This window comes from Varanus komodoensis, unplaced genomic scaffold, assembly GCF_004798865.1.
Source record: "Varanus komodoensis strain SLA01 unplaced genomic scaffold, ASM479886v1 scaffold1, whole genome shotgun sequence".
NCBI classification, from domain to species: Eukaryota; Metazoa; Chordata; class Lepidosauria; order Squamata; family Varanidae; genus Varanus; species Varanus komodoensis.
Genome location: NW_025335268.1, coordinates 4,927,106 through 4,945,917, shown reverse-complemented (window position 1 = coordinate 4,945,917; position 18,812 = coordinate 4,927,106). Strand labels below are relative to the sequence as shown.

Genomic DNA, 18,812 nt, shown 5'->3' with positions numbered 1-18,812 from the left:
TTATGGTTGACATAGCTATGACAAGGGTGAGTGCTTCCCAATTCCCTGGAAGATTTTTCTGTCCAGCACCTTTTGTAGTGGATGGGAATTGCAATATTGCTTAACTGCCTTGGATTTAAGCATTTATGGAGACACAGTTTCTAATATGGCTGTTCCTTGAAATGGCTTGATACAACTGCTGACGTTTAGCATCTCAACAACAAAATGCTCCTTAAAGTACGTGTTTTCCATTTTTCATAATGTGAAGTCAATTAAACTGACATGAACTTTATTTAAGGGAAGCATAGTCCAAAGATATGAGCAGTGAATTGTCATGGAGAAATAGTTGCATTATTTGCTCAAGTAATGAATTTAGCAGACCTATGAATGGTTCCAGGCAGTTGATGCTATGTTTGGGGGCAGTATAGGATTATTTTAATCATGACTTGAGGTCATTATAGGTGCTAGCAATGTTATAATGGCCTTGTAAAAACAAATGCAATGAATGGAACTTTCATTGAGAGAGCAGACCACAAAGCAAACAATAGAACAACCAGTAACTTCACAGACTACCAAATAATTCCCTCCGTCAGTATCCTTTCAGAATCCATCCTTCTAGCATCCACAAACCTTACATACTCAGCCCAGTCCTGCAAAGCTATCTGAACCAAGAGGAAGTCTGTGATGGTGGTGGAGGTGGAACAGAATTGCTGCTTGTGCAGTGTGGGGGGCGCACTCACAAGGAACTTGAACTCAGAGCCTTCGCAAAGTGTCCTGGAGTCTGGGGAGCCAAGCCCAGGGTATTCAGTGGATTCCACCTTAAACAGATTTCCCATACATCTCTAGCCATGGGTTTAATGTTGTGTTAAGCAACCCATGAAGCATAATCTGATGTATTTCTTCTCAAGTGTCAGGCTCATTAAATTCAGTTATTGCTAGGTAAATGTGTATAGAAATCATCCTTATTTATGTTAGATGCAATTCATTTATAGGACATGTTAAAGGAAGCACAAGCATATTACCAGTTGCATTCTGTGAACGCAGTTTGAATTAGGCCACATTTTCCATAAATAGTCTGCATTTCTCTAAGGAATATATTTGTGAGAAAGAGAACGATGATGAGATTAATTTATCCCTTGCATTATGATCTTATTGCACATTTTTCACAAGGAGCCAATTAAAGTTTAGCTAGAGACTGGACTTTCTTAATGGAGGTGTTTTTCACCCTGTACATGAGCAACTTTGCTTCATCTTATTTATGTGCTGTGTTAGACAAATTGGATTTGGGTAGTGCTTTGTTAAAGTCAAATCATGTGCATAAGACATTCTGACAATTCCTTGTAAATTTAGAGCAAATTATCCAGGTTGACAGTCTGTGTAGCAAGAATGAATCTGAAGAACAATGGTTCTCACAGTGCTCTCCAAAGCCCCAGGAAATATTTGCACCTGAAAATGCAAGCCCGAGTCTTCCTTTCAGATGATTTTGCTTCACACTGCTGGCTTTTCTTTCCATGTATCCCTGTTTGCTCTCCATTTTATAGCGGAGATGTTTCTCTCTGTTGTAAACAAATAAGTTGCACAGCACTAGAGAAATAGAATTTTTCATTCACATATGCCTAGGTCCTTAGTTGTTTAATTCTCACTGCAAATTATGCTATAGCTAGTTGTGTAAATACACTGACATGTGTAACATGAAAGATTCAGCTTCTTTTTACCATTTGGCTTGAAGTGCGTGTGTGGAAGGGCATGTCAAATGATTAACTAGCAAGTCTTAATATAAATTGAAACTACTGTAAGCAGAAAAGAGTTGGGGAATGTGTTTGGGTAAGTAAATCATTTGACAGAGGCAACAAACTATTAGCTTAACTAAATTCCAAAACTGTATGGGAACAATTTTGGGGTAATAAATATTTCTTTGGATGCTAGAAGAGATAGGTGTTATGTCTAAACCATCTACCTCGCTTTTCTGGTAAGAGGGAGTATTGCAGAATTGTGACTGGTGTGGCATCTTCAAGTGTTTAAAACCACCTTAGTATTGTAATGAGCAAATATTCATTGCCAAAGAATGCATGTGCTTCACTCCGCTCTTGCTTGATTTCCTGTGCTGAACTTTCTGTGAGTTGAGACAACAGTTACAGGGTTCCTGCAAGTCCCTCTGAGGAAAGGGCTATGAGGCTAGACAAATCAGCATCCCAGGATGCTGGCCAAACCAGTTCTTGGTCCTGTCGGTTGGTAGCCAGCTCATGTCCAATTTGAAATGTGAGCAATCCTATGATGGTGGGACTGCAGGTGGCACAGTGGTTTAAACCGCTGTACTGCTGGGCTGGTTGATCAAAAGGTCGCTGGTTTGAATCTGCACAACGGGGTGAGCTCCCGTTGCTCCGTCCTGGCTCCTGCCAACCTTGCAGTTCGAAAGCATGCAAATGCAAGTAGATAAAAAGGTACCACTTTGGTGGGCAGGTAACAGCGTTCCGTGCACTTCGGTGTTTAGTCATGCCGGCCACATGACCACAGAGACTGTCTGCGGACAAATGCTGGCTCCCTTGGCTAGGAAACGGAGATGAGCACTGCCCCCTAGAGTCAGGCATGACTGGACTTAATGTCAAGGGGAAACCTTTACCTTTACCTATGATGGTGGGCAAGACTTTTGAAACAAGGGGGGGTGCCAAAAGAGACAACAGCCTATTTTGCTCTTAGGCATTGACTATATTGAATTATGTCCAGCATTGACTGTTGTGCAACTAAGTGAAAGTTTCCAGGGTGTGCTACCTCACCTTATTGTGGTGCATCTTATACTGGTTTTAATGTTTTTATTTGTCATTGCTTTATTTTGTATTTTAATCTTTATTTCATTCTATTTTGTATTTTTCCTGCAGTATCCCACCCAGACAGCCTTATGGCTAATGTGGCAGGTTAGAAATTTAATAAATAAATAAATAAATAAATAGTAAGGCAAGGCCAAGGACTTTTATATTAAACCAACCAGAAGTGGCTGGCATTGCCCCAAAGTGGTTCTGTGCTGGTATTTGACCTCCATCATTCCCCACTTCTCATATGTGCTCCCCAAACAGTTAAAGTGTACATCCTAACTAAAGCCTGTTAAGGGCACAATCCTATGCATACTTAGACAGAGAAAACCTTTATACTTCTCAGCCTTCTCCAGCCAGCATGGGTTGTTTTTCCTTTTAGACATACAGAGGATTGTGCCATAAATTGTTTTTCTTAATCCTGCAACATATATGTTCCTTTCTTTCTTTCCAGAAATGTTTGAAACTGAAGTGAAGGAACTAATTCTTGATATAAAATATCCTGCTACTAAAAAACAGGTAATTAGACTCAGATACTTTATTCTGCAGATTTCAATTAGTATTAGGTAAATGGTTTGTTATGGCTTTTTGCATGTTTGAAATCTCCAGTGTGGTGATTAGAGTGTTGTGGTATGACTAGAGAGTTCCGGTTCTAACACTCAAGCCATGAACCTTGCTGGTGACCTTGGGTCAGTCACTCTCACAGCCTAATGTTCGTTTCATATGCAAGTTCATTCTCTGAACTGGGGAATCAACTGTTGGATTGAAAGATTGTTCAATTTCCACCAACACGCAGAATCCATAGCACCCTATTTACGGGTGCCAAGCCCTTCTACCAAGACATTGGTTTGTAGGATGGGTAAGGATATGAGTCTCTGCAGCTGACTGTGCCTCTCTAGGTAGACATATCTTACACTTTGAAAAAAATGGTATGTTAGATATCCTTTTAATTGGATTAATTCCATTAAATCCCTGGAATTTTAGTTCTGGTTTGTGAGATCCAACTTATTTTTGTAGAATGAATGATAAACAGAACTAATGTTGTAGTATTTTTTTAAAACAACCCTGTTCTTTTACAGGTGGTCCATGCATCCACCTTATGTCTAGCAAAGCTTTCCAAATCAGTGCATTAAGCAGTATTGAAAATTATTCTGGAACATATGAACATATATTCTGGAATGAGGTCCTTCTGAAAGAGCTGTTCCTAAAGGAAGTAAAAGGGATGGCTATTACAAGAAGGGCCTTCAGTGGGATTGTGAAAATATACAAAAGATTTGGATTATGGTATTTAAGGAAATTGGAGAAATTTTACATATAGACTTAGAAATGTCACCAAGAATGGTGTTATTACTGTTGATAGAAAAACGAGATATAAATGAAGCTAAGAAAGAATTGATTGTAAGTATGATAATGGCAGTTAGGCTAGTGATAGTTTAATATTGGAAACAGAATTGGGTTTTGCAAAGGCATGAATGGTATAATGAAATATGGAACATAGTAATTATTGATAAACTGACAGAAATAAAAATTAAAAGAGGGTTAATGAAAGCAAATATAATGAAATTTAGGAAACATAGAAACATAGAAAACAGAACGAGTCAGAAGGGGTTTCCCGGGCCATCTAGTCTGACCTCCAGCACCAGCTGGCTCCGCTCACGACATGCCCACCATGTGGACGTCCAGCCTATCCTTGAACTCCCGCACCAGTGGGGCCTCAACCACCTCCCAGGGAAGCCCATTCCACACCCTCGGGGTCCTAACTGTCAGGAAGTGCTTCCTGGCATCCAAATGGAACCTTGGTTCCCTGAGCTTTGCTCCGTTGGAGTGCGTCCTGCCTTCCTCTGCAGGGGAGAACAGGTCTCTACCCATCTCTATGTGACATCCCCTCAGATACCTGTATTTCGCCAACATATCCCCTCTGAGTCTCCTCTTCTCCAGGCTGAAGAGACCCAGTTCCCTCAGTCTCGCCTCATACAGCATCCCCTGCAAACCGGCCACCAACCTTGTGGCCCTACACTGCACTGACTCTAACCTGACTATATCCTTTCTGTAATGAGGGGCCCAAAGGAAGATTTTGTAAAAGCAGTACTGATAGAAGGCAAAGGCTGTAAACCCAGTCAAGTCTATATGAACTTCTGGAGGGGATACGGAAATAATTGAAGTATATTACATATTATTAATTGTTATGGTATGTGAATGGTGGTAGCATTGGTCTCTGGGGTGGTGGGGACACTTTATTATTTACTTTTTTATTATTGTGTTTTTGTTATATTATTGTTGTTGTGATGTATTGTAATTATTTTTTTGTCAAAATAAAAATAAAAATGGGGGAGGGGAGAAGAAGGGCCTTCTCAGCGCCTGCTCCCCACCTTTGGAATGGCCTTCCTAGAGAGGTCTGCCAGGCGCCGTCACTACTATCATTTCAGCGCCAAATAAAAACTGTCCTCTTTCATAGGTATTTTGAGACCTGATTTTGCCAACTAATTATCTGTAACAGCTCCTCCCACCCCCCGCAACCCCCATAACCAGGAATTTTAAGTTGGTCTGCATTTTGTTATTGTTCACTGCTTAGAAAGCCCTGTCAGGTTCTTCAGTGGACTATCTCTTCAGGAGAAATATTTACTTCAGAGTGTGTGTGTGTGTGTGAATGGTTTTAATTTTTGAAGCACACAGTAACAATTAATTAGACAAAATACTTTGCTGACAGGCTTTGGAAAGCATCCTGGCAAATGAGCGATTGCCACTATCTTCACTTACAAACATTGCACAGACATTGATGGATACATTAAAAAATCAGGGTAAGTGAACGTTCATTTTCTAGCTGTTTGTTCTGTTGCAAAATTCAGAGAGCAAAAATGGAGGTGAATACAACGATTCAGTTTCCTTTCAGCATTTGGAACTTGTGTCTTCATTTTTCAAACCTCTTGCTGCTTTTATTTATTTAATTTCATTTCTGTACTGTCCAAGTTATGTGAAATGGAACTGAATTTCAAATAAAAGAAACAGTTGCAGTCCTGCTAGGAACTGAGGGAAGGCTCTTTTTGTTTTGTCCTGGTAATAAAATTATAACTGGGGTCTCTAGGCTTGGAGAAAAGTTTTCTGAGAACCCAGGATCAACCTTCTCCCTGTACACACAATTACTCTGTCAGATATCATTCATTCAACTGGTCCATACATAATAAGTAATGGATCGTTTAAGCCATGGGTTATAAAGCATACGTGCACACGAATGTGCTGCTTGTGGTACGCCCTTAACTTCCACTTATGTAAACAACCTACAGTTGCTGTTTGTAGGCTGTGAGCATGTACAAACAGGCATGCGCTTGGATGATTTAGAAGGTAAGCAATCCAGAGTCAAACCACAGTTTTGTTGTATTAATTCTAGGTTGTTTGACCACGAAACATCCCAGAATGTCTGAGTTTGATGTCATGCTCACACCATGTAAATAGGACGATTTTAAGTTATTTACTGAAAACAGAAGTTAGAAGTGTGCTGGAGGCAGCTCACTTGTTTCCCCTAACCAATTTGTGGGTTGCATAACCCATGAGTTGGCATTTCAGGCAAATTGGGTCTCTGGGCTCAGTTAATGCTTTTATGGTGAAGGAGGAATATCTTGTTTGTCAGACATACAGAACCAGCCATGTGGTCACTTTGTTGCTTCACTGGGTGAGGGTTGTACCTCCACTTTGAGAGATTCCAGTAGCATTAGGGAAGCAAACATGTTACCTTTGGCTGTAGATGTTCAGTCCCTTATTTCCAGAAAAATTTAATTTCATGTATTACATATCTGTACCATCTAATAGTTGAAGCTCTTTTGAGAGATACAATTATATCTCAGTCAGTAGAGATAATTCTCTGCATTTGGTTTGCTCATAACCTACTTACAAATGTCAAATTTACAGATTTTTAGTTGGAAATCCTTTCAGTGTATTAGGTGTTAGATGAATAATTGAATGGGAAGGTCTCCTGTTGCAATGCTTTTAAAACAGGGCAAGTTAATTTAGTGTAAATCTGGACTTGCAGCTAAACAGTTCCCTGTTTTTGACTACAATATATAAGCTGTAGTCTGTGTTCAGAAGAACCTTTGACATTTCTTTCTTCTGCACGCTAGATGTTGGCTCTGCATTTTCATCACCTTTAGCTGCTTCTCATGTCAAGGTGTCTGCTGGACTTTTGACCATGGTATAGGATTCCTGGATCTCTGACAGTATTCCTGGGTACAGTCATTCCCATTGCCCAATTCCACTGAATAGCAAGGACTTCAACATGCCACCTAAAATGCACCAGGGCATTCCAAAGAACAACCAGAGTATTCAGATAGGGCCGTGCAGCACCACAGATTGCCAGCTGTCCCCAGCTTCTTCAGTTGATGGCTCATTCAGAGGCAATGGAACAGTCATAAACTTTCCCATACCTTGAACATCTCCACCTGAATCTGTGTAAAATGCTACACTGAATTGTGACCTGCGTTGTATTTGTTCATATGCATATTGGGACCACCCAGAAGTCCAGAGTTGTTTCATTAGGAGGGAATCACTGTGTGGACACTGGAGTCTCTAAAAAGTAAAAACCTGTGTGACTGCGCAACTGAAGCAGTGTATGTTATGTGAAATGAATGTATCTTATGCTGTGTTCATGGTGAGTGTTCATGGGTTAAAATGGACATGAGGAAATGTTACCTATATAAAAAAAAATCTTGTACAGGGTTGCTATGAACAGCTTATTTCTTAATTTTGTACTTCTTTCTTCCTGTATTAATTTACTCCATTTTCTTGAGGCATAGAATAGCTCCCACCAACAATAATAAAATAACCAAAACAATACATATAACAATTAAAATAGGAAAATACTGTGTGTTACGTCTTGTGCATTATTATCCTTGTCCTGTTTAAAATTCCTTTGACTCTTCCTTTGCCTCTGGGCAAAACTCAGACAGACAATAACCTGATAAAACAAAATCCTCATGCAAGGAAGTGTGCATGAGAAATATTTTGCTTAACCCGCAGCTTCATGAAGCTGCAGAGAGATTTTACGGCTCCAATGTGTATTCACTGGGGCTTATGTGCATCTTTTTTTTTTCTTTTTTTCCAGAGGTGGAATGCATCGATGAAGGGCTGTTACAGTTCTGTGAAAACAAACTAAGGTTATTGCACCTTCATGAGTCAGTCAACAAATTGAATTCTGTTACAGTACAGTCTGAGACAATTCCATCTAATACTGTGAGTAATACTCCAGGTGAACATTTTTGTATGTGAAAAGAATAAAAAATACTTGCAGAATGTTTGGGGAAAATACAAAGCAAAATATAAAGACAACAAATATTGCTTTTAGAAAGAGGTTGAATAATTTAAAGAACTCATAATAATATGTTAATGCTAACTTTGAGCTAATCTAATTTTCTATAATCAGGCTGATACATTCTGTGACAAGGATGTCTGGGGCTTGTTTTTTTATGAAAAATCATCATGTTGCTCAAGTTCATAATGTTAGTTTCTCCCCTCCATTTATGTTATGCGAATCTCACCCAAACAAAACAAATGTAATCTAATTAAAAGAAATAGAAACATAATCTCCCTCAAATTAACAATTTTAATATGTAAATATCAGATAGTGGCATATATCCAGGTGTCTCAATTATAAACTTCAACAAAGGCAAACTATTTCCCCATTCAGGAGTGAGATCTGGATGTCATCTCCTTAAATACAGAAAATGTCTTTAAGTCTCCAGTTCATTGGGTTATAGTAGTGAGCTTTTATTGACTCTTTCCAATGTTGTTGTATCAGTTCTTCAGCTGTCAAAAGAGATAAGAGATTCCTTTAGATCGACCCACCTTTAGTTTCCAAGAAACAGCTACACAATTCAGGTACACATATATAACAGAGTATATCAAAGAGCATTATATTGTACCCAAGAACTTCTTATAATTTCTACTCAAGAAGAATCAACTACTGGATATTGCTAAAGCATGTGATTTAAAGAAGCATTAGCAATATTACACCTTCAGCAGTTAGTTGGCTTAGACAAACCCCCATTAAGAAGATATTGTGGTGTCCAGTTAATGTGGAACACAAGTTTTTGTTTAGTAATATGTCCACTGAAATTGCAGATATGGACTACAAATTGACATTCCACTTCTTGGACTAAATAGAACACTCCAATTCTCTATTTTATTCCTTTGTTAGACCCAAAATATAATTTATTCAGCAATAATAGATGATATTTATAAATATGGTTTGTGGGTCAGTATAACGAATCATCCCCAATAACCATTTCCAATAACTGACTGTGAAGCTGGAAAAACTGCAGAACCACACCTAGATTATTCTAACAAATGTTGTAAATATTGTCATTCAGCCCACCATAGGGAAATCATATTTGGCATGTAAATCTGGAAATGACAGGTGTAGCAGCTCCCCCCATGTCTGGCATCTGCTTGTTGGATGAGGCTGCTGGAATAAGTGGAATTGTGTGATAACTTTTCCAGGTTAATATTATCTTCACTATTAACTATTGTTTTTAAGGACTTGGCTCAATTACTCCGATTAGATGAAAAAGAGTTTACTAGGCTGCAGATGTTACTGGAGAATTACAAGCAGCAGAACACCCAACTGTCTGTGCATTTTGTGGAAGATAAAGATGGTGTGCTGCCTGTGAAAACTTTCTTGGAGTATTTGGATTACGAACAGGATGTGATCGGTGTGAAGAAGCTAGATGAGAGAGAATACGTGGCTTTAGGTATGAGCCATTGAGAGTTGATTGTGCCTTTGTTATGGGATTTATAGCACTCCTTTGTGTAACAGAATTTCTGGCCAGAGCCTGCCCTTTTGTAGAAATAAATTGGAACACTCTTTTTTCTAGAATTCCTTAAGAATGTTGGAGCAAACCAAGGGCTCAGGATTGAGATGGTTCTGTGACTTGTATGGAATCGACTCGGGTTGCCACAACCTGTTGGGTTGCATAGTGGGGTACCTTAGATCAAATACAGTAGCAGAGGGGATAAAGGAAGGACAGGGGAGAATGTATATACTCATATTATCAATATTTATTGCCCAGCTATCTGAATTGGCCATATCTGCATGCATTGCTCTGATAGGTTGCTTTGTTCGCAAGCAGGGAGTCCTCACTGGGTGGAAACGTTTAATGACTAGGAAAACTCTGGTGTGTGTTTAGGAAGCTTTTTTTTCTGGAAATGTTTACATGGGGAAAGTTCAACGGAGGAAATGTGCCAGATGTTGGAGTCTGCAGGATTTAGTCCTCAAGTGTTACTGGTGAGTATTATATTTAGTTTCCTGTTTCATTCGGTATAGTTATGACCAGGCCTCCATTCTAGATGCTGTCTGCCAGTGAGCTGTTGCAGCTTGACAGTCAGTATTAGTCAACTGGGTTACGTATCTGAGTAGAAATAATCCCATTGAGTGGACTGTTGGGTGGATAGATGAGAACATGGAAGACCCAGAGGGGGACAAGAGATCAGATACTGGGTTGTGCCGGTGACTCATCTTGTATGTTCATGATTGAAACAGGTTTCATTATAGTTCATGTTAAATTGCTGTTTTTGCCAAAGTGACAAATATAGAAATCTACCGTTAAATGCCTCTCATAAAAATGGAATGTCAATGAACCCAAACGCTTTGGGATACCTCTGCATGGAATACATATGGGGAGGACCTGACTTTTTTTGAAGAAAGCGAAAGAGAGTAACCAATATGAAACAGCAAAGTTAACAGCAGAGAACGAGTACTTTGGTACAGTATGGAAATGCTGCAGGGAGCTGAGTGCTGTAGATAATGTGAAGAACAACAAATAACATTTTGATTATTTCTAACAAAGGCCCTGCTCCTCAGTTTTTTTTAAGTAGGGTGCTTTGGAGAGGTGATCTCCTCTTCCCATTTTAGCCTAAATATTTTCCCTTTTACTCTCTCTTAGTTCTTGCTTCTCAGTGTGTGGCTGTCTAAGGAAAAAGATATTCTTCAGAGAACACAGTCAGTTTGCTGCCTTCACGCTGCACTGTCCCTTTTAAGCAAAATGACAGGTAAGATGAATTTATTGCTTGGAAATGGTCAGTGCTCCTTTCTTGGAAAGGTGCATTGACCTGACTCTACAAGCTTTAATTGATGATGATGATGTTTGTCCATCGTTTTTGATGAGAACCTTGACATCTAACAAGCTTTAATTAGAACTGTGAACAAAGTCAAACCTAGTGTTGCATGGGAATGTATTTTGAAAAAAGTGAACAATTTAAGAAGTTGTTTAAAGGCCCCAGGTTGATTGGGCAGTGTCTCTTTATAGTACTTAGAAGACCTGAATTTCTGCATATTTGGATGTAAGAGACCTTTCAAATACTAACTGTTCAATTCAGCTGGCTTTGGAAATTTTACCTTTTCTCCACCTTTCTGCCCTCTGCCTTGTATTTACTGCTGGCATGGACTAAATCTTGTTATTCATGGAGTATTTTTATTTGTTTAGAGTCTTACAAGTTTTTTTTCTTCAGCTACACAGTATTCAAACCCTGTAGATTACAGTTGGAAAACAAAAGCTGTGACTGTGATACAAGCCCAGAGCTGTACAAATGAATCTTTAGACTAGGTCCAACTTGGTCCCAGGTCTGTAGTATGCTAGTCCATCTTTGCAGTCCTGGTCCATATGGATGCTTTTCCATGTCTTGCTTACTACTTGGTTTTTGTGTCTGATAAATATAGTCAAGGCTTTAGTCAAGAACTCAGACCAGCCTTATGCAACATGGTATTTTCTGGACATTTGTCCTACAACTTCCATCATTAGCCATGTGGATTGGGGCTGATGGGATTGCAGTCAAGAACTTGTACATTTTTTTCCTGTTTTTATTTTAGTTGCTGTAGATGAGTCGTGGGACTCTCAGTCAGTCTCTCCCTGGTGGCAGCAAATGCGCACAGCTTGTATTCAGTCTGAAAGTAATGGAGCTGCCTTGTTATCTGCCCATGTTGGGCATTCTGTAACAGCACAGATAACAGATAGCATAGCAGAGAAAAAGGTAAGGAACTTAGATTTCTTTCCCTTTGAAAGAAAGCTGTAATATTGTCTGCTAAAGAACAAACTTAATACTCACAGATATTGAACACTTACACTGAAAGATACTTTTCCAGAGCTATAAAACGGCTTATTGTTGTAAGCCGCCCTGAGGCTTCGGCGAATGGGGCGGCATAAAAATGTTTTAATAAATAAATAAATAAAACATAAAAGCATCATTGGCCTCTGGTTTGTAAATATGGGCCATACTGTCAACTCATTGAGCACCAGCAGGATAAAATAAACTGCCCTATTCTACTTATAGATTGCAAACACCACAGGCTGTTTGTAGTCATGCTGCTTCTCAGCATCCAGGCAGTGAAGTTGTCTTTTGTTTTTGATCTTGCTCAACTCTTAGAAAAATTAAGTTGTCATAGCATTCCTTCTCCCCACCTCTTAGTGTCTTCCTTTTCTGTGATGGTAATGGTTTACATCTTTTTTTCCTGAGGGGCTTGCACCAGCATGCCTTCCTCCCCATCCCCACCTTTTACCTTCTATAACATCCAACCTTGTGCCTTCCAGTCATATTTGGATTGCAACTCCCAGAATTCCCAGCCAGTAGACCTGCTGGATGGGAATTCTGGGAGTTTTCGTCCAAATGCTTCTGAAGGCCACCAAGTTGGGGAAGATTGTTCTATAAAATTACACTGGGAAATGGTGATTGTTTCCTTACTTAAGACTGATTTTTAAAAATTGCCGGTGCAAGTTGATAAATGTAAAGCAACATTAATTATAAGCATGTTAACTGATGAAGACCTTTCCTTGAGATATTTATCCTCTGCTCTTCCATCAAACACAGATTAATTAGGCAACTATAATTTGATTGCAGCTTTCTGTTGAATGAGCTTTTGGTACATCTGGATTTGCCTCAGTGTCATGTGTGAAATTGTGAGCTTAGGTGGACTCTGGGGGATGGTGGAGGACAGGAGGGCATGGAGGAATGTTGTCCATGGGGTAGCGATGGGTCGGATGTGACTTTGTTAAACAACAACTATGTGTGAAATAGAGCTGATGCAACTTTTAATTCTTTAATTTAATGCTCTGGAGATGTCATAAACTATTCTTTTTTGTAAGCTTTCCCAGATAACTGTAGGTGCTGATACAGACTCATGGGAAGCACTCTCACTCGACACTGAATACTGGAAGCTGCTGCTGAAACAGTTAGAAGACTGCCTAATACTTCAGACACTCCTGCACAGTAAAGTGAGCAGGAAGACAAACCAAGTCTCATCTCTGCAGGCTGAACCACTTGAGAGACTCTCTGTGAAGAAGCTGCTTGAAGGAGGAAAAGGTGATCTTGCCAAGAGATCTTGGCTTAAGTTCAGATACGCATGAGCAGACCTTCATTTGTGAAAGGGGTGGGAGCAGACTTTTTGATGATTTCCCTCTCCCTCTGTAACTTCTTGTGACCTCTGAAAGTCTCTTCTAGAGCTGTATGTAATATGGTGCCAGATGTTGGACACTTCTACTGGAGATCTGGCCTCTCTGCAAAATGAAGGACTCTTGTCCATGAAAAAGCTGTGCTGAATGCAGCCCTTTGGATTTTTGTGTTCATCTTTCATCTTCACTAGAGACTAAATTATGTAAAATGTAGCTAAGGCACTCAGTACTCTATATACCTAAGTTCTGGGGTTGTCTTGCTGGATCCAGAGTATTTTCCCTTGTAGGGATTCTGACATATTTCCCATCTGTATCCAACACTGAGCTAATTAAGAGGAAAGAACATGGGATCAAAGATGTGCAAAGATTTTGTTTGTCTTTGAGATTCCACTAAATCGATGTGGAAAAGTCTGCAAGCAGACCTCATAGCAGTCCTTGGAACCAGACATATTGCACTTTCAAAGGCTTTGAATTTTTATATGTGCAAACTCAGATTGATTATATATATTCAGTTGTTAAGTTGCTCCTAATTCCTTGCTGCTTATATATGTTAACAAACAACTTTAGACATCTGGGCATTTAGAGTACTTACAAATGCAGGCAAGTTTGATTTTGTAAGAATTCCAGAGAATCTAGAGTAAAATATTGGGAATTGTTCCATAGTGGAAACGAAAAGAAAGTCTGTAGTAGAGTTTGTATGTGTAAGGGCTCTTATTAAATCTGTTGCTAGATTCTGTTATGTTTTGTTGCTGGGAAGGGACGGAGATTGCGTTTTCACATATTATATTGGGTATGAAATGCTGGATTTCATTCAGCTGAATCAAGGATTCAGACTTTGTCTGGATGCTTTTGTTTCAGCCTGCATGCCTGCAGTTGCACATTTGGATGCTGCCCATTGTAAAAACACAACAAGCATTCTGCAAGTGTTTGGTGGGGGAGGGGGCAACCCTTGAAACAGGATTAGGCGGCTTTTTGGATCTTGCGCAGATTTGGAAATTTGAAAAATTGCCACCACCACTAAATGACGGGCATGGGAGATGTGGCAAAAGATTTAAAGACTGCATAAAGATCTAAAAACTACATAAAAATCAGGGGTGTGGTCTGGGACTTACTCCTCCAAACAGCACTTTTAATCCTATAGTTTTCAGCAACAACAGAAACTTGTTTCACAGCAAGAAAATGTATTACTTTAAAAAAAAAATGTGGGCACACCCATGTCTACCTTGCCTACTCCTACCCTGCAATGTTAGGGAGAGGGCTCATTCTAGCCTTAGCTGTGATTTACAGTGGTACCTCGGCTCATGAACACCTCAGTTCACAACCAAATCGGGTCACGAACAGAAATTTCAGAAAAAAATTGCCTTAGGTCGTGAACTCCACATCGGGTGACAATTGCGATTGCACCTGTCTTCCCAGCACAGACGCGATCACATTTGTGCACGGGGGAGGGGTGGGGGAGATAGCTGCGATTGTGTTGCGGGGGAGATGGCCGTGATCTTTGTTGTTCTTTGTTACCTTGTTGTTCTTTGTCACTTTGTGTCAAATTTTTGTGATTAAAAAAGCTTACAGAATGGATTAACTTTATTTACATTGCACCTTATGGGGAAATTTGACATGTGTCATGACCAATTTGGGTTGCGACCAGAGTTGTGGAATGGATTCAGAGTCATGAGTCAAGGTACCACTGTATGCCTTTCCATTTGCAGGAAGGGGATTGTTCCCATGTAGGACTGTTTTTAAAAAATTAAACCCCTTACCTGCAAGCTGAAACTACAGACTCCAGGAAAATACTGCACTCTATATGTTAGAGTGACCCTGGCTCATTTTCAAACAAAAATGTGTGATTTTGGGCTGCCTTCCGCTTCTGTTGCAGGAGCCATTGCTGACAGAGTAGCAAAATGGGTTTTCAAGCACGACCTTGGCCTACCATTACTGAGACTGGGGTGGCAGAAAGAAGAATCTGAAAGTGAAGAGGAAGTGCCAGAAACTAGCAGAGCTGTTCTCACTGAGTGTGCAGAAGACCAGCCAGGCTTAGAAACCATACTAGGTAAAGATGCAAAATGTTTGACTGAAAAGCTGCTTCAGGAGCAAACTAAAATCACTGGATAATTTCCAGTTGACAAACAACTAAGAAGAAAAAGCAAACATCATTCATGATCTTTTACCATTTATTTCTAGAATTACTCCATTTAGCATATCAGCAATTTCCTTGTAGCCTAGAGACGGACGTCCTCCATGCGCATTGCTGTTGGGAATATGTTGTGCAGTGGAACAAAGATCAAGAGGTAATGAGGCACTTATGTTTCTTTTCCCTCACATTTCCTGTTAACAAGCATTGCTGCAGTGTAAGGTAAATAATGTCAGATGGGTTTTGCTTACAATTTTATGTATGTGTGTTGCTTTGGTATGTCTGTTGTGAGCTGAGGGCACCCTTTGCACTGCTTTGTACACTTTCAGTTCTGCTGTCATAGTTTTGTAGAAGCTACCAGCATATAGATACCTCCTACCCTAAAACTACTTCATTAGCGTGCCCTGAGAACTAAAGCTGATTCAGATACATATCAGGGCAGAGCACACAGAGGTTTATGGGAAGCTAAGGCTGCATGTTATGATACAAATGGAATCCCAGCCCTGTCCTGAATTGTAGGAGTTTTCTTAGTGTAAAAACATTGAACAAAAAAACAGCAATGTTGCAAATGCCCCCTTGAATGGTACTGATGAGAAACCAAGTGCCTGTTACTGTGCTTCACAGATCGTTTTCAAAGGCATGTTACCTCTTTTATCTTTTATTTTTCATTGCCGGTTCTTAAGGGAGGAAATCCCTGTCAATGGTTTTTCTTCACTTGCTCCTTTAATGTTATAACTGTTCTCTCAGATGCTGAAGAGATAAATATTGTTCTTCTCATCAGGATAACCTGTTCAGAAAAAAAAACTTTTGAAAAGCTAGAGAACTTCCCCTTCTCACCGAGGTTCTTTGGGTTTTTTTGTTTTTGTTTTTAATACTGCCTTGTGTGCCTGTCACGTTCTAACCTGAAGCATTTAGACTTCAGGGCCCATAGATATGCCATCAAAGCTTGAAGGGTTAAATCAGAACCATGACATTTTTAACAATTTGATATAGAGGTAGCTTCCATACCTCATTAGACTGACTGATTTTAACACTTGATCTCTCTCTCTCTCTCTCTCTCTCTCTCTCTCTCTCTCTCTCTCTCTCTCTCTCTCTCTCTTTCAATACAAGGAAGCACGTTTTCTCATCACGTCTATAGAACATCTCAGATGTATCAATAACGCTCATGTTCAGCATGGTAAGGACAAAATAACTGTTTAATAGCTCAATAAAATATTTGAGTAGGTCAGAATGGTTAATTTGGTACCTTGCATATATTTTGGGGGTACAAATTCTGTAACAGATGGGTAGGTCTTGTAGCAGAAAACATGCAGAGCAAACTGCTAGCCTGAGGGTAGATTGCACAGCTGTCAAAGTGCTGATTTGTACAGTATGGTGGCAACTCATCATGAGTAACTAGTCAAAGTGGGTTGCTTCCCCCAGAGAGGCTTAATTTTGGGGCAGCAAACCATCATGAGATTCTGTGGCTTGTTCTAGACACTGTTCAATCCATGATTGGTTGTCATGTCATTTAAATCAGGGAGAGCAATTTCATTGTGGGTTTGCAGGGGCTGGCTAGAGAGCAGCTCTGCAAAACTGACAAAGAAGCCCTCTCCGTAACCTCACCCATGCCACCACCAATGGCTGCCCCTCCACCAATGCTGAAGTAGCCCTTTGGAGCAATTGTCGTTCATTCTCCACCATTTTTTTCAGTTCCAGAGAATTGCATAATTGTGTTCTTATTTTTATTGTTCTTGTTACTGTTGGTTGTGGTGACCTCTCGCAAGTATGCTCTTCCAGCTCTCAGATACGTGCAGTTTGCCTGGCCAATTTCCTTCCATGTTTTAGCTGTCAGAAGGAACAGAGAAATGGTGTTATATGTATATTTATTAACTGCTCCAAAGAATTAGAACATGTATTCCCTGCTCCAGCGAAATTGACCAGTCAAGACTATACATACCTGACAGCCATAAGAATGCCCTCTTGTGAAAAACTGACACCACACATAGTAATAAAAGCTTATGAACATTTTAATGCAGCTTTCTCGGGCCAAAAATAAAAAGTGTGATCCCAATTGCACATTTTTAAGGTTATGAAAATTTAAAAAAGAAAACCAAAAGTCAGCATATGGAAAGGGCGACAGGTGGACTGGGGAATGGGAGACATGCTGGGCTCTACTACAAAGGACGCTGGGATAGTTTCTAGAAGACCAAGGGGAAGAAGAAGCCAAGTGAGTCTGGCTGTCTGTTGTGCACACAGTAGATTGTTCTGTGACACGTTGTAGTTTGTTTGCAGGGTGGTTTAGCATGTGGTGCAGCCTGCCAAGGTAAGGTGGAGCGGCTGGCCCCAGGCTTATCAATCTGGCATGCATGGTCAGGAGTCCCCAGCTATGGCTGTAATTTATGAATGTAATTTACATTCAGTTATGTACTTATTATGGGGTGAGTACCATTGATCTGTGGAAGTTTGTGTTTGTTCGCAAACTTTCACTGACAGAAGTTTTTGTTGTTGCTAACACTCTACTCATACTGTCCGAAGCCAATTCCACGAGGAATGCACCTTCTTATCCAATGAGTATGTGCCTAACAAAACACATCTTTATATTACATGTACTGGATCTTAAGTTCCTGTAACTTCTTTTCAGGAATTGCTCTAATGATGTGGAACACATTTATAGTGAAAGGACTTTCTGCTGCTACCTACTTAATGGACAAGGTAATACTGAGTTATAGCTTCTGCGTGCGTGCGTGCGTGCGTGTGTGTGTGAGAGAACGAGCGAGAACGAGAGGGCGCAAAAGAGCCTGTGCCAAAGGAGGAGGGAAGATGCTTCTCAGAATAAGCTTGCCATCTGTAGCTTTTACAAGTACTTACATTCAGATTTCAGTGGTCATTGAGTTCGATAGGTATACCTTTTTAACTATACTTAACAGATTAATTGGATATATATTGCAGTTGTATTTGAAACACATTCCTTGCCATTATTTGCATGATTTTATTTCAGCTTGATTTAATGATGAAGTTGAAAAGAGGCCAGTATTAATACTTCAGAAGTCAGCTTCCTTTGTTTATTGTAGACTAGCCCCTACTTTTGAAGAGCCTGTATTTTTCAATTTTCAGCAACCATTTGCCTGCAGAGCTTTATCTAATGTTGTCACCCTGCAGTTGTCTTTTGTTGCCACTCTGAATATTGTACCTCAAAAATCTGAAGCAGTGCTCTAATCCTGGGAAATAGGGGAACCATTTACCATAGTACCCTGAGCCTTGTCACAACTACACATAAATCACTTCATTACTGAAGCCCTCGTGACCGGCAAAGGAACAAGTAAACTGTTTTGTTACAAGTAAGCTTAGCTTGAGCAAACCTAAGGCGCTACATTGCTCAGGTGATGGTCAGGTGTATATGAAGGGTTAGGGCAAAATGAACAGGGACAGCTGTGCTAGTGGTTAGAATAACAAGTCAGCCCTCCATTAAAAATATATTCTAATATAGTC

General features: G+C 39.9%; 1 protein-coding gene across 3 annotated transcripts in view; it reads left to right on the top strand.

Moving 5' to 3' along the window:
• The window catches only part of RAB3GAP2 (RAB3 GTPase activating non-catalytic protein subunit 2), a 47,532-nt gene that overhangs the window by 21,739 nt on the left and 6,981 nt on the right, over positions 1-18,812 (top strand). For 2 of the 3 annotated variants that reach the window (XM_044428667.1, XM_044428835.1), the window contains exons 17-29: positions 2,856-2,891; positions 3,241-3,305; positions 5,494-5,584; positions 7,879-8,006; positions 9,310-9,523; positions 9,959-10,056; positions 10,715-10,820; positions 11,638-11,798; positions 12,908-13,124; positions 15,087-15,260; positions 15,392-15,498; positions 16,452-16,518; positions 17,965-18,035. In XM_044428667.1, coding sequence (XP_044284602.1) covers positions 2,856-2,891; positions 3,241-3,305; positions 5,494-5,584; positions 7,879-8,006; positions 9,310-9,523; positions 9,959-10,056; positions 10,715-10,820; positions 11,638-11,798; positions 12,908-13,124; positions 15,087-15,260; positions 15,392-15,498; positions 16,452-16,518; positions 17,965-18,035 — 1,535 coding nt within the window. The remainder of the gene's footprint in view (positions 1-2,855; positions 2,892-3,240; positions 3,306-5,493; positions 5,585-7,878; positions 8,007-9,309; positions 9,524-9,958; positions 10,057-10,714; positions 10,821-11,637; positions 11,799-12,907; positions 13,125-15,086; positions 15,261-15,391; positions 15,499-16,451; positions 16,519-17,964; positions 18,036-18,812) is intronic. The other variant, XM_044428753.1, reaches the window with a different exon arrangement.